Source organism: Pristis pectinata, chromosome 14, assembly GCF_009764475.1.
Source record: "Pristis pectinata isolate sPriPec2 chromosome 14, sPriPec2.1.pri, whole genome shotgun sequence".
In the NCBI taxonomy this organism is placed as follows: Eukaryota; Metazoa; Chordata; class Chondrichthyes; order Rhinopristiformes; family Pristidae; genus Pristis; species Pristis pectinata.
Genome location: NC_067418.1, coordinates 35,775,802 through 35,788,658, shown reverse-complemented (window position 1 = coordinate 35,788,658; position 12,857 = coordinate 35,775,802). Strand labels below are relative to the sequence as shown.

General features: G+C 43.7%; 2 protein-coding genes across 4 annotated transcripts in view; one reads left to right on the top strand and one right to left on the bottom strand.

Moving 5' to 3' along the window:
• LOC127577733 (acyl-CoA (8-3)-desaturase-like) overlaps positions 1-8,571 on the bottom strand; it is a 60,059-nt gene extending 51,488 nt beyond the window's left edge. The window contains exon 1 of the mRNA XM_052029241.1: positions 7,900-8,571. Within this exon, the coding sequence (XP_051885201.1) occupies positions 7,900-7,986 (87 nt within the window). The 5' untranslated portion in view covers positions 7,987-8,571. The remainder of the gene's footprint in view (positions 1-7,899) is intronic.
• An 853-nt stretch (positions 8,572-9,424) lies between these two features.
• Positions 9,425-12,857, top strand: part of fads2 (fatty acid desaturase 2) — a 54,718-nt gene continuing 51,285 nt past the window's right edge. Inside the window, exon 1 of one of the 3 annotated variants that reach the window (XM_052029238.1) lies at positions 9,425-9,630. In XM_052029238.1, coding sequence (XP_051885198.1) covers positions 9,616-9,630 — 15 coding nt within the window. In that variant the 5' untranslated portion in view covers positions 9,425-9,615. Of the gene's footprint in view, positions 9,631-10,286; positions 10,660-12,857 lie in introns of those variants that run through there. The other 2 variants (XM_052029239.1, XM_052029236.1) reach the window with 2 other exon arrangements.

Here is a 12,857-nt window from a genome sequence, read left to right as displayed (position 1 = left end):
CAAACAGTTTCTCCTAATCAACTTTTTAGAATTCCTATCTGATGCCATTGAAATTAGCCTTCCCCCAATTTAGGACTTTAACTTGAGAATGAGTCCTATCTTTTTTCATGACTATCTTGAAACTAATAGAATTATAGTCACTGGTCTCAAAGTGCTCCCCCACCAACATGTCAACCACTAGCCCAGCTTCATTTTGTAAGAGTGTAGCCCCTTCTCTAGTAGGGCCATCTACATATTGCTTACGAACCTTCCCTGGATACACTTAACTAATTCTGCCCCAGGGCTGTGACTAGTGGTGTCCCACAGGGATCGGTTCTGGGACCTCTACTTTTTGTGATATTTATTAATGACTTGGATGAGGGGGTGGAAGGGTGGGTTAGCAAGTTTGCAGATGACACAAAGATTGGTGGTGCTGTGGATAGTGTGGAGGGCTGTCGAAGCTTACAGAGGGACATTGATAGGATGCAGAGCTGAGCTCACAAGTGGCAGATGGAGGAGTAGAGGGATCTGGGTGTTCATGTCCACAGATCACTGAAAGTTGCCACACAGGTGGATAGGGTAGTTAAGAAAGCTTATGGGGTGTTAGTTTTCATAAGTCGTGGGATCGAGTTTAAGAGCCGCGAAGTAATGATGCAGCTTTACAAAACTCTGGTTAGACCACACTTAGAGTACTGTATCCAGTTCTGGTCGCCTCATTATAGGAAGGATGTGGAAGCGTTGGAAAGGGTGCAGAGGAGATTTACCAGGATGCTGCCTGGATTAGAGAGTATGGATTATGACAAGATACTAAGGGAGCTAGGGCTTTACTCACTGGAGAGAAGGAGGATGAGGGGAGACATGATAGAGGTGTACAAAATATTAAGAGGAATAGATAGAGTGGACAGGCAGCGCCTCTTTCCCAGGGCACCAATGCTCAATACAAGAGGGCATGGCTTTAAGGTAATGGGTGGGAAGTTCAAGGGAGACGTCAGAGGGAGGTTTTTCACCCAGAGAGTGGTTGGTGCACGGAATGCGCTGCCAGGCGTGGTGGTGGAGGCTGATAAGTTGGGCAAGTTCAAGAGATTGTTAGATAAGCATATGGAGGAATTTAAGACAGAGGGATATATGGGAGGAAGGGGTTAGATAGTCTTTGGAATGGTTTGAAGGTCAGCACAACATGGTGGGCTGAAGGGCCTGTATTGTGCTGTATTGTTCTATGTTCTATCTAATCCCTTAGCACTAAGGCAATCCCAGTCAATATTAGGGAAGTTATAATCACCTGCTATTACAACCCTAATATTCCTACACCTTTCTGTGATTTCCTTACATATATCCTCCCCTAATTCCCTCTGAGTATTGGGGAGCCTACAGTATAATCCCAGCAAAGTGGATCAACCCATTTTTGTTTCTAGGTTCTATCAATATGACCTGCTGGATATCCCCACTGGGATATCCTCTCTAAGTACTGATGTGATGTTCTCCCTAATCAATAGTGCAACTCCCTCTCCTCTCCCACCTCCACAGCTGTCATGCTGGAAGCATCAATACCCTGGAACATTGAACCGCCAGATCTGCCCATCCCTCAGTGTTTCTGTAATAGCCATAATATCACAATCCCACATGCTGATCCATGCTCTGAGTTCATCTGCTTTACTGTGGGGCTTCTTGCAGTAAAATAAATGTTGTTTAGCCTATCAGACCTTCCACGCTTCCTGCTGTGCCCTGCCTGGCCTGCCGATTGGACACACTTGCTTTAACCTCCATGTTTGCTTCAACATTTTCCTCTGATACGCTACTACTATTTTTAGTCCCACCCCCCCGCCAGAATAGTTTAAACTCTTCTGAGGAGCACGAGCAAACCTCCCCACAAGGATATTGATCCCTTTCCAGTTCAGATGTAACCCATCCCCCTTGTACAGGTTACCTCTGTCCCAGAAGAAATCCCAATGGTCTAAGTAGCTGAAGCCCTCCCGTCTGCACCAGCTCTTCGGTCAGGCATTCATTTGCCTTAGCCTCCTATTCCTACCCTCATTAGTACTTGGCACAGGGAGTAATCCTGAGATTACAACCCATGATATCCTGCTTTTTAACCTCCTGCCTAACACCCTATATTCACTTTGCAAGATCTCATCCCTGTTCCTGCCTTTGTTGTTAGTACCAATACGAACCACGACCTCTGGCTACTCACCTTCCCCTTTCAGAATGTCCTGCACCCGCTCAGAGACATCCTTGACCCTGGCATCAGGGAGGCAACACACCAGCCTGGAGTCTCACTCATGGCCAGAGAAACACCTGTCTGTACCCACAACTATAGAGTCCCCTGTCACTATTGCTTGCCTAGACTTTGCCACAGATCTGGTTGCTGCTGTTGTCATTTTCTCCTGAGAGGCCATCCAGCCCCAACAGATTCCAAAGTGGTATACTTGTTTGAGGGGGGAATAAAAAAGTCTTTATTTATACAGCATGGGAACAGGCCCTTCCGGCCCAATGAGCCTGTGCCACCCAATAACACCCATGTTAACCTACTAACCCATACATCTTTGGAATGTGGGAGGAAACCGGAGCACCCAGGGACTCCGCCACAGGGAATTCCTGCACTCCCTGCCTTCCCTCCTGGCAGTCACCTCTCTATCTAACTGAACCTTTGGTGTGACCACCTCAGTGGAATTCCTATCAATAACACTTTCTGCCTCCTGTATGCTCCTCAGTGAGTCCGACTGCCACGCCAACCAATCCATGTAGTCTGGGAGGAGCTGCAGTTGGGCACACTTCCGGCAAATGTCATTGTCAGAGACATTTGACCTCTCCCTGATTCCCACATTTCACAGGAACAGCATCCCACTCCACTGACTGCCATTTCTATCTCTTTAGTACTGGGTTAAAAGAAAGAAAAAGGAAAGACCTTACCTTGGCTTTCCATACCTTGTTGCCTTTCAGCCTCCTCGCTGAAGGCTCACTCGTCAAAGCCTCTGCACTTAGACCTTAAAACAGCCGCTCACAGAAGTATCTTTTCTAATATCTTAATCCTGCAAAATTCCTTGGTCAGTCTAGCCTTCCTCCTATAAACTTATTCCTGAGTTTTCTGATCATCTCTCCTACTCTTTTTACTCCTGTGATGGTGTACTGCTTTATAGAACTTTGAGATGTCAACTGTGGTTCATTTGGTACCACTCCCAAAAGTATGTGGGAGTGAAGAGTCTTATGATAACAGTCTAACTCTCTGTACAGTAGTGAGAGGAGTGCTGCACTGGCAGCGATGCCGTCTTTCACAAGATACATTACACCAAGGCCCCATCTGCTCTCTCAGGTGAAAGTAAAAGATTTTGTGCCATTATTTAGATAAAGAGCAAAGGAGTTATTCCCAATGTCCTGATTAATATTCATTCCAATCAATATTGCTAACACGTTTTATATGCTCATTATCTCTTCGTTGTTTGTTGAGGTCGTGCAGAAATATTTCACTGGAGTAAAGCACCTTGGAATGCTTTCAGTTCATGGAAAGTACTAAGTAAGTGCAAGATTTTCCTTTTTCACCAATATCTCCCTTTGGAAAAAGTAATTTAAAAAAAAATCAGTTTAGCTGAACAGGAGAATATAATTTCTAAACAGGAACTGAGCTGGGATTACGCTCTGCTTAAATTGCTGACCAAATATGCCAGAGTTCATTATTGTAAGAATGTGAATTCAAATTGAACATGTATGATTTTGTATTATAAAAACAGAAAACCTTTGAAATATTCAGCAGGTCAGGCAGTATCTGTGCAGGGACAAACAGAGTTAACCTTTCAGGATGATTATCTTTACCCTGTTCTGGTGAATGTTAATTTAACTTTTCAGATCAAACAGAGCCAACATTTCAGATGAATGACTTTTCATCAGAACTGTCAGAAGCAAGATCATTGATCTGAACCATTGACTCTATTTGACCTGAATGGTTAAGAGTTAACATTTCATGTTGATAGCCTTTCTCCAGAACATCTCTTCACAGATACTGCCTGACCTGCTGACTATTTCCAGTATTTTTGTTTGTTATTTCAGATTTCCAGCTTCTGCAGTTTTTTTTTGCCTTTTGATGGTAATTTGTGATTTGAGTAAAGTTTCTCGTACCAGTAAAAGTGACTATGAATCTATTGGTCTGTTGTAAAACACAGGTTCAAGAATGTTAGGTAAGAAATACAACTCTTAGCAGGTCTGACCAATGTGTTACTCTGGTCCCAAAGTAACATGGTTCATTTTTGACTGCTGTCTGAAGTGATATGGCAAACCACTTAGCTTTTTGAACTTGATGCAAAATAAGGACTAAAACCACATGCACAGCTGTTTGATTGTGATATAGGGATAGAAATTAAGGACCGTCACATTTAAGAAGCATCTAGACGAGCACTTGAATCACCAAGGCGTAGAAGGCTGCTGGCAAAGTGCTGGTAAGCGGTATTGGTATAGATGAGTACTTGATGGCCAGCATGGACAGGATGGAGCAATGGGCTGCATGACTCCATGACAATAATAATACATAAATCTTACAAAACTTTCCTCACTAATGTCTGGGGACTGATGCTAAAGCTGGCACATGGATTAATCAAGCAACCAGCTAACAGCCAATCTCACAGAATTATACACCTCATCCCAGATGTGTGTGTAAATTGGGAGTGTGGAGGACAGCAAGCAGGGGCACAGATCCTTAACAAGCATCTGAAAGAGCACACATTCACCACAATACATAAAGGGCTCTTGCACACATTTCACCAGATGCAGATTTAAATTCCAATGCATCACCCCTCTGCTTCAGCCAATGTCATAGATCATCTTTCCTGGATTTGTTCTGATCCATCAGCAGTACAGAACAAGCAGGGGTGGCAACATGATTGCTCTGGGCTATTGATTTCAGACTCAATAACATCCTACAGCTTCAGTCTTTAAAGTGAAGTTATGCCCATCATTCCACATTTAATACCACATTAAATAGCCACCTACATTTAATCACGATTGCTGAAGACAACATCAGTGTTGTCCAAAACACACATGTATGGCAAATATAAAATGAAAGGCTATAGAGCACACCATTACATTCTTGAGCAGTTCTTCTGCTGCCTGGAACACTTCTGAAAGCCCTCCAGTGCTAGATAACCTGTGGTAAGTTTGCTATTTGCAGCACAACTGACCATAAAGAAGGAACAACATCCATCAGCCAAGGAGTTGAGGAACAGGAGAAAGAGGAAGGGGTAGGGAGACAACAATGCAAACATCTCTTTTTTTATCTGAGTTCCATGTGATAAAATAATTAGTGACCTTAACCACACCTCCCCTCCACCAAAATGTCACGAGATCCTTCCCTTTCCAACATCACTCAAAATCACATCATCCTCTTTTCAACGCAAAAGACCCCAAAATAAACATTTCACTCAAATGCTTCTGCATTCCCTTTTTGCTTTGTGCACCATGAAGTAATGAGGACCTATAACATCATCCACATACTGAGATAGCAGTGGGGTGGCACAGTAGATGCGCTGCTGGCCTGATCTGGCTTAGCATGGGAAGGGAGCAACTGGAGTGGATTGCTGTGAGGGTCATTCCACAGACAAGCAAATTGGTGGAGGTGAGGATGGATGGGTGGGATTGCACTTCAAATGTCATGTAAACCTGAGATCTGAAGCACAAGGGGTCACATGCACTTGACTGGTGTTCCACATGAGGATGTGCAAATTTGCACAAAAGAGAATCATGACATTCAAAGGGTGGAATCTCTTGTAGTTAATGAAGCAGACAGATCTGCCATGCGCACCATCCACCACAGCGGTAACCTCTGGGAACCCAGCAATCCTGTGATATGTAGGCTGTGCAGGGCCACCTTCAGATGCATGAAGTCTGCTGCCCTACTAAACCTGTGGCCATGTCCTGATGATTTGTGCAACAAGCCAGATAGCTCATGGAGTCGCACAGCACAGTAACGGGTCCCTCGGCCCACCACATCAGTGCCAACCACTGCACATGTTCACACTAATCCCATTTACCCACATTAGGTTCTTCGTCTGCTATGCCTTGGTGATTCAAGTGCTTGCTTAGATGCTCCTTAATTGTAGTGAGTGTATCTGCTTCCACCACCTTCTAAGGAAGCACATTCCAGATTCCAACCATTCAGTGGGAAAAAGATCCCCCTCGGATCTCCTCTAGACCTTCTGCCTCTCACCTTATACCTATACTCTCTAGTCTTAGACACCCGCACCATGGGAAAAAGACTCTTACTATCTACACCCAAGAGACTACAGATGTTGGAATATGGACCAAAAAAAACAAGCTGGTGGAGAAACTCAGCAGGTCAGGCAACATCTGTGGAGGGAAATTGACAGTCACCTTTTCGGGTTGAGTCCAGATGAAGAGTCTCGACCCAAAACAACGACTGTCCATTTCCCTCTACAGATGCTGCCTGACCCACTGAGTTCCTCCAGCAGTTCGATTCTTACTATCTATTCCATCTGACTCATAATTTTGTACATCTCTATCAGGTCATCCCTCAATCTCCTTCACTCCAGGGAAAAGAAAACCCATCCTATCCAATCTCTCCCCATAACTAAAGTCTTCCAGTCCATGTACCATCCTGGTGAATTTCCTCTGCACTCCCTCCAGCACAATCACATAACTCAGGCAAGGCATAGAAGGATACAGTCTGAATTCAGACAAATGGGATTGGTGTAGGTGGGCAAACAGTTGGCATGAACGTGCTGGGCTGAGACCCTGTTTCTGTGCTGTACAACTCTATGACTAGCAGAATATATAAGGGGAAAAACCAGTACATGTGGCCTATTTGGACTTTCAGAGGGCTTCTACAAATGGTCCCATATGAGACGTTTAAGTACAAAATTAAAGCGGGTGGGATTGGGAGTAATATACTTCATGGATTGAGAATTGGTTGACAGACAGAGTTTATTGCCCTCAAGGTCCCAAGAACTGAAGTTGCACTACATGACACAACTTTTACCATGAAAGACTTAAAACAAGGACTAGGAACGTTCACCAAAGGGTGCAGAGAGATGTCCCTTCACTCTGTTCGCCTCAAAAGCAAGGATCTCTGGGTGGCCATCCACTTCAATTCCACATCCCACTCCCATACCAACATGTCTATCCATGGCCTCCTCTGGTGCCACGTTGAGGCCAGATGTAGGTTGGAGGAACAACACCTCACATTCTGCCTTGGGAGTCTCCAATCTGATGTTCTCAACATTGATTTCTCTAACTTCTGGCAACCCCTCTCCTCTTCTCCCCCCTTTTCTCTTTTTTTGCTCCCCTCCCTGTCTTCCCTCATTCCTGTGGCCTCCTCCACCCTCCCCTTTCCCCTTCCCCTGCCTGCATGTCCTGCCCATCTATTCCCCGCCTCCTTCCCTTTATTCCATGGTCTACTCTCCTCTCCTACCAGATTGCTTCTTCTTCAGCCCTTTGCCTCTTCTACCTATCACTTCTCAGCTTCTTACATCTCCCCCCTACCCTCCTACCTTCCCCCTCCCACCTGGAATCACCTATCCCCTGGACTCACCTGTCCCCTGTCTCTGTGTGCTCCTGCCCCTCCCCTGACCTTGTTATTCTGGCTTCTGCCCTCTTCCTCTCCAGTCCTGACGAAGGGTCTCGACCCCAAACGTCGACTGTTTATTTCCCTCCATAGATGCTGCCTGACCTGCTGAGTTCCTCCAGCACTGACAGAAATGTTCTAATGATAAGCACAAGCCCTGGTATCCTGACACTCACCGGTGGTGGTGGAATGCACCTTTGAATAAAAACGATAACAATTGATATACTTGAAATAGAACCGTCTACAATTTAAAAAAACTATCTAAAGTAACAGCTAGCAATTCAAATTAACAGCAGTAAGAGGTAGCTGCATTACGTTAATTCCAGGAATCAGCCTGCGGTTTGCTCCTCATGCATCACCTGTGTTCTGGCTGCAGGGAGACGGGAAGAGGTTTGTTCACGTCGCCGCACTGCTCGGCACTTTCGTAGCTCTGGGTCATTTTCCATAGTGCCATAGTGAGCTGCTGCTCTGGTCAGCCAGTATCACGGCCTGCTACCGATCCTCCGCTCGCTGCCAGTTACAGACACGTCAGTGCGATTGTGGAGCGGAACATCGTCCCCATTATCTACAGACGGGCAAACTTGGCAAGCAAGGTTTCTTTCGCCCGTGGAGTTTAGTTTCCTGTCTGGGCGCTGACTGCTTCCCTGTGTTCTTCTGATCTCTGCCGTGCAACAGATAATGGCAGCAACTCCCCTTTGTTTATAGATCTGTTTTATGTATAAATGGTCTGAGATTATAATGCTTCTTCTGGAAAACTATCACTCTTATGCTCTTGCAGTTGGTACAAATTAACATTAACTACCCGATCATTCAACACACACTTTCCACCTCCAAAAGCAATTTGGCCTTGAGAGTCCGTTGAATATTCAGAACTGTTCCTGGTACAAGCCTCTTTTACTCACTGCCAGCCCTTAAGTACTCCCACGCGGACTTCAACCTGATTAACTACACTCTTGTGCCCCTGCTATGTCACGTTAACAAACAGTCTTGCTTGTGTTCCCGACGACTCGTATCTCTTTAACTGAAGAGAACAAATCATCGCAACTTTGATTAGTTGTTTGAGATACTTTGCTGAAAGATTATATTACTGTGCTTAAATGCCAAGAGTTGTGAAATAATAGTACTGTTGCGTAACAAACCATTGGCAGCATTACACTGACAAACATTTTAAACTACTTCATCTGAGCTGCTGCTGTTCCAACCCTCTCGTACAGGTCTATTATCATTTAAAATCCCCCTCGGGTGTTCTTTCTTCCATACTCCCTCCCACTTACTCCTCAACCTCATGCCAGCATCCACCACATCCAATGTAGGCTCAGGGCACTTCTGCCTAGGCACGTTGAAGACTCGAGATCATCTCAGATAACTGGTTTTTCCCGTTTGTGTCAGAAATGGGCACTTCTGTTGAAAGATCGTCCACCTGCACCAATAACTCAGCTGTTTGATCTGCTGCGCACTTGCAACATTCTCTTTTGTCCAACATCCGTATTCTCCATCTTCATGGTTCCATCACCTTTTTTTATGTTTTTTTTTCTCTGCAGCTGCTGGCGCGGAAAGCAGTAACATAACCTGGTCAACCTTGGTCTGACAACCTATCACTGACATCCCCTCTCCACTCCTCCCCCCTCCCTGACATCCCCTCTCCACTCCTCCCCCCTCCCTGACATCCCCTCTCCACTCCTCCCCCCTCCCTGACATCCCCTCTCCACTCCTCCCCCCTCCCTGACATCCCCTCTCCACTCCTCCCCCCTCCCTGACATCCCCTCTCCACTCCTCCCCCCTCTCTGCAAGTTGTTTTCTCAATTTTTCAAAACCAAACGTGCTAGAAGAACACTGCCAGTCAAGCAGCATCTCAAGAAAGAGAAACCATGTTTCGGGTGAAGGACCCTGAGGACGCTCTGAGATTTATTTTGAGGAAGCATTAACTGATTTCTCTTTCCACAGATGCTGTTTGACTGGCTGAGTTCTTTCAGCATTTTCTGTTTTAGATTCCAGCATCTGAAGTTTTGTTTTCTCAATTTTCTAGTTCTGATGGAGGGTCATGGACCTGAAATAATAACTCTCTCTCTTCACAGATGCTGCCCGACCTGGTGAGTATTTCCTGTATTTTGTTTTTGTTTCAAGTTTCCAGCATCTGCAGCTTTGTACTTCCTTTATTTCTTAACCTGCATGTTTCAGCTTCACTGTAGCAATAATGAAAGTAAATCAATTAAATAGACGGCTTTTCAAAAAAAATACTCTCATCAAAATGTCAACAACTTGAATGGCATTTTAATAATTTTGCAGTAAGGAGATGATAGTGGCCCATTACAGATGGATTCCCATCGGACAATGTGGAATAGTTCGGGCTGGGAAGTGTATCTTAGTTTCACAATGAGGTGGATAAATTAGCATAAATAGAATTATAATTTGTAGCGCAGAGTAGAAAGAATCCAAATTTTCAGTGCCCGGACCAGCGAACTAATCAGCGAGTCGGTAGCATTTGAACCTGCTTGTGAAGCGTTCCCGTATGTCCGGACTCAATGGAGGAAGAAATAAAAACTGAACTGGGAAGACTAGCAGTTTGTGTAATTCGGGAAAGGAACTTTACTGAGCCGCTTTGGCCGCAATCTCGTCGGACTGAGGCTCGCTTGAAAACTCTTAGAGAAGTATCAGCCCCCAACTAGTTCGAAAGATCAGGACTGAACCAATGCCTGCAGACGAGAGCTGTGATACAGCGACTTGATTGGCCCAAAAACTCTGCTGATCACCTAGGATACAGCATCGTATTAATGGTTAATTCTTGTAGGGTGTTGCTGGGCGGGCTGGAAATATAAGATGAAGCGCTAAAGCCAAGAGGACAGGTAGAGCGAGCGAGAGAGAGAGAGAGAGAGAGTATAACGTGAAGGAAGGAGAGGGAGAGGAAGGCCAGTATGGGGAAAGGTGGAGAACAAGGAGAAGAAGAGGGAGAATGCGAGAAAAAGATAACCCTTTACACGTGGGAAGAGATTCAGAAGCACAATAGCAGGACGGACAAGTGGCTGGTGATCGATAGGAAAGTATACAACATCACCAACTGGGCTCTAAAACATCCGGGAGGGATACGGGTTATCAGTCACTATGCCGGAGAGGATGCCACGGTAAGGAGATCACTTTGATGTATGTGAGAGAGAAGCTGAACGCGTGTCAAGTAAACGCATACCATTTTCTGCGACTTGTGCTGGTGTATTGTGGTCCAACAATTCTTCGTCGTAATATTTGAGTTTGAGAAGATTTATTGGTATACTTTACAAAATTACAGTTTTTTTTAACTCCAGATCGGTGCAAGTTGCTTTACACATTTGAAGAATTCTTGATATAAGGCACGGTAGGAACACCGGTTTTTGGCAGGGGTTCAAGGTTACTTGAGTTCAAGAATCCAGAGTTACTCTCGGTCATCTGAATCTGTGCCACTGTGCTTGTGGAGCACTGCTCTCTGAGGCGGCGAGCTGCTTGCGTTACAACTCCGGGCCAGGTCTACATGTGAATACTAAATTGCTACTGGTGAAAATAGAACATAATTGGGAAACGGGTTCTTTTAAAATACATAATTAAACGTATTCTCCAAAGCGATTATTGTGGTTTTCATATAGCGTGCATGGATTCGTAGCTTGCAGTTCCAAAAATACTCACTGTAATCTTGGCAAATCCAAGAATACCATACAATAAAATGATGTTTTTCAGACACCATTATTCAGTGGGTGGTGCAATAAATTAATTCTGCCTTAGAATACGATCTCCAAACTGCTCTTATCCTATGTTATATAAAAAAATTGTCTTTCTCAGTTATGACATACATTAACCCATTTAAGTACCATTTAATTGGATAAAATTATTATTTTACTGTTACAATATAGTAACGTAATTAAAGCTTCCCTGGAGTGGATTATTGCTAATAATCAGAAATTTGCAATTTCCAAATAACCAGAATTTTTTTTTGCCCAATTCTCATCTTCTTCTGAAAATGCTGTCTTTTTGTTGGGGCATAGTTCCCTTGATGTCTGTCAGATGCCCATGCTTTATGTGAATCTGGACTGTGTGTGTTACCAGGCTCTTCATTTACGGGAGATAGTATGTTTCATGTACATAACCAAAGTCTAACGGATTGGACTTTTAGCGGGATATTGATTGGGATTTGGAGTTCTGGCAGATTATTACATCCTGAGATTAGCCAACTCATTGTAAATTTGGAATTGGACCTGAGTGCTTCATTCATGGATTAAGCATCATGGATTGCATCATAGGATCTTGATGCAATATTCCCTTTATGAACTGATCTATCGAAATGTTGTACTTGTGTGGCCTGTTTACCCCTGAATATATATTGTGTTGAATAGATTCTGCTGAGTTATTTTGAGACAATGGATGGATTCTTACTATTAAGTGTTATTGTAATGCTCTCATCTCAGGTGTAGCATAGGTACTATTTGATTTGTCAGATTTTACTTTTGGTTCATTTCAAGTTTTTTTTAAGTGTTTGGCAAAAGCAGTTAATTTCAGTTATCATAAAACTTCAGCCAAAATGTATATAAATGTTCAGACTCTCTAATGTGTAGGGAACTTTTCCAGGTAATACCATGAGAGAGAGAGAGAGGCAACTACTTACACATTTTCCATACAGGATTTTCCAGCATTCCTTCCAATTTTATTCTCATTTTCATAGAATGCAAAGGATGCCTACTGTTGTGTTATCAGGTATCTCAGGGCTTTCATCAAAGGTAATGTTTTTTTTAATCACTCACGATGTTAGCACTGCATTGCAAATCATTTTCAAATCCCTTGGAAAGCTAATATGCATTTGGCTCTTGCTGTAGGAGTTTCTTTATGAAAGAACACACCAAAGGATCTATCCTCTTGATTCAAGCTGATCCCCAATTGCCTGAACAATTCATGAGTCACCTCCTCCTCTCATGCTTTCTTTTCAATTTGGTTACATTTTCTATTAGTTACATCTGCTGCTCCAGTAGTTGAGACTGGATTTTCAAAATTTTATTTTTGTTGCATCAGAGTTCTGGAATCTGTTGGACAGTTTTGGCAGTAACCACATAAACTGCATTGTATTTATAGTTCATGTTTTCCTTTGATGAATTTAGAGGCAACATCTTCATCTTCTTTCAAGTAATTGTGTACACCTTTTGTTTTTCACTCCATTCCCTCCCATGTTTTTGATCTTCTGTCTCACTCACCACCATCACATCACTGACCAGCGCATCCCATGGACAAATAAAATTGGTCAGAAGACTATAAGCACACTTTGAATATAATTGTTTTTATGCTGCTCAACAGCGCTCCTGGATTT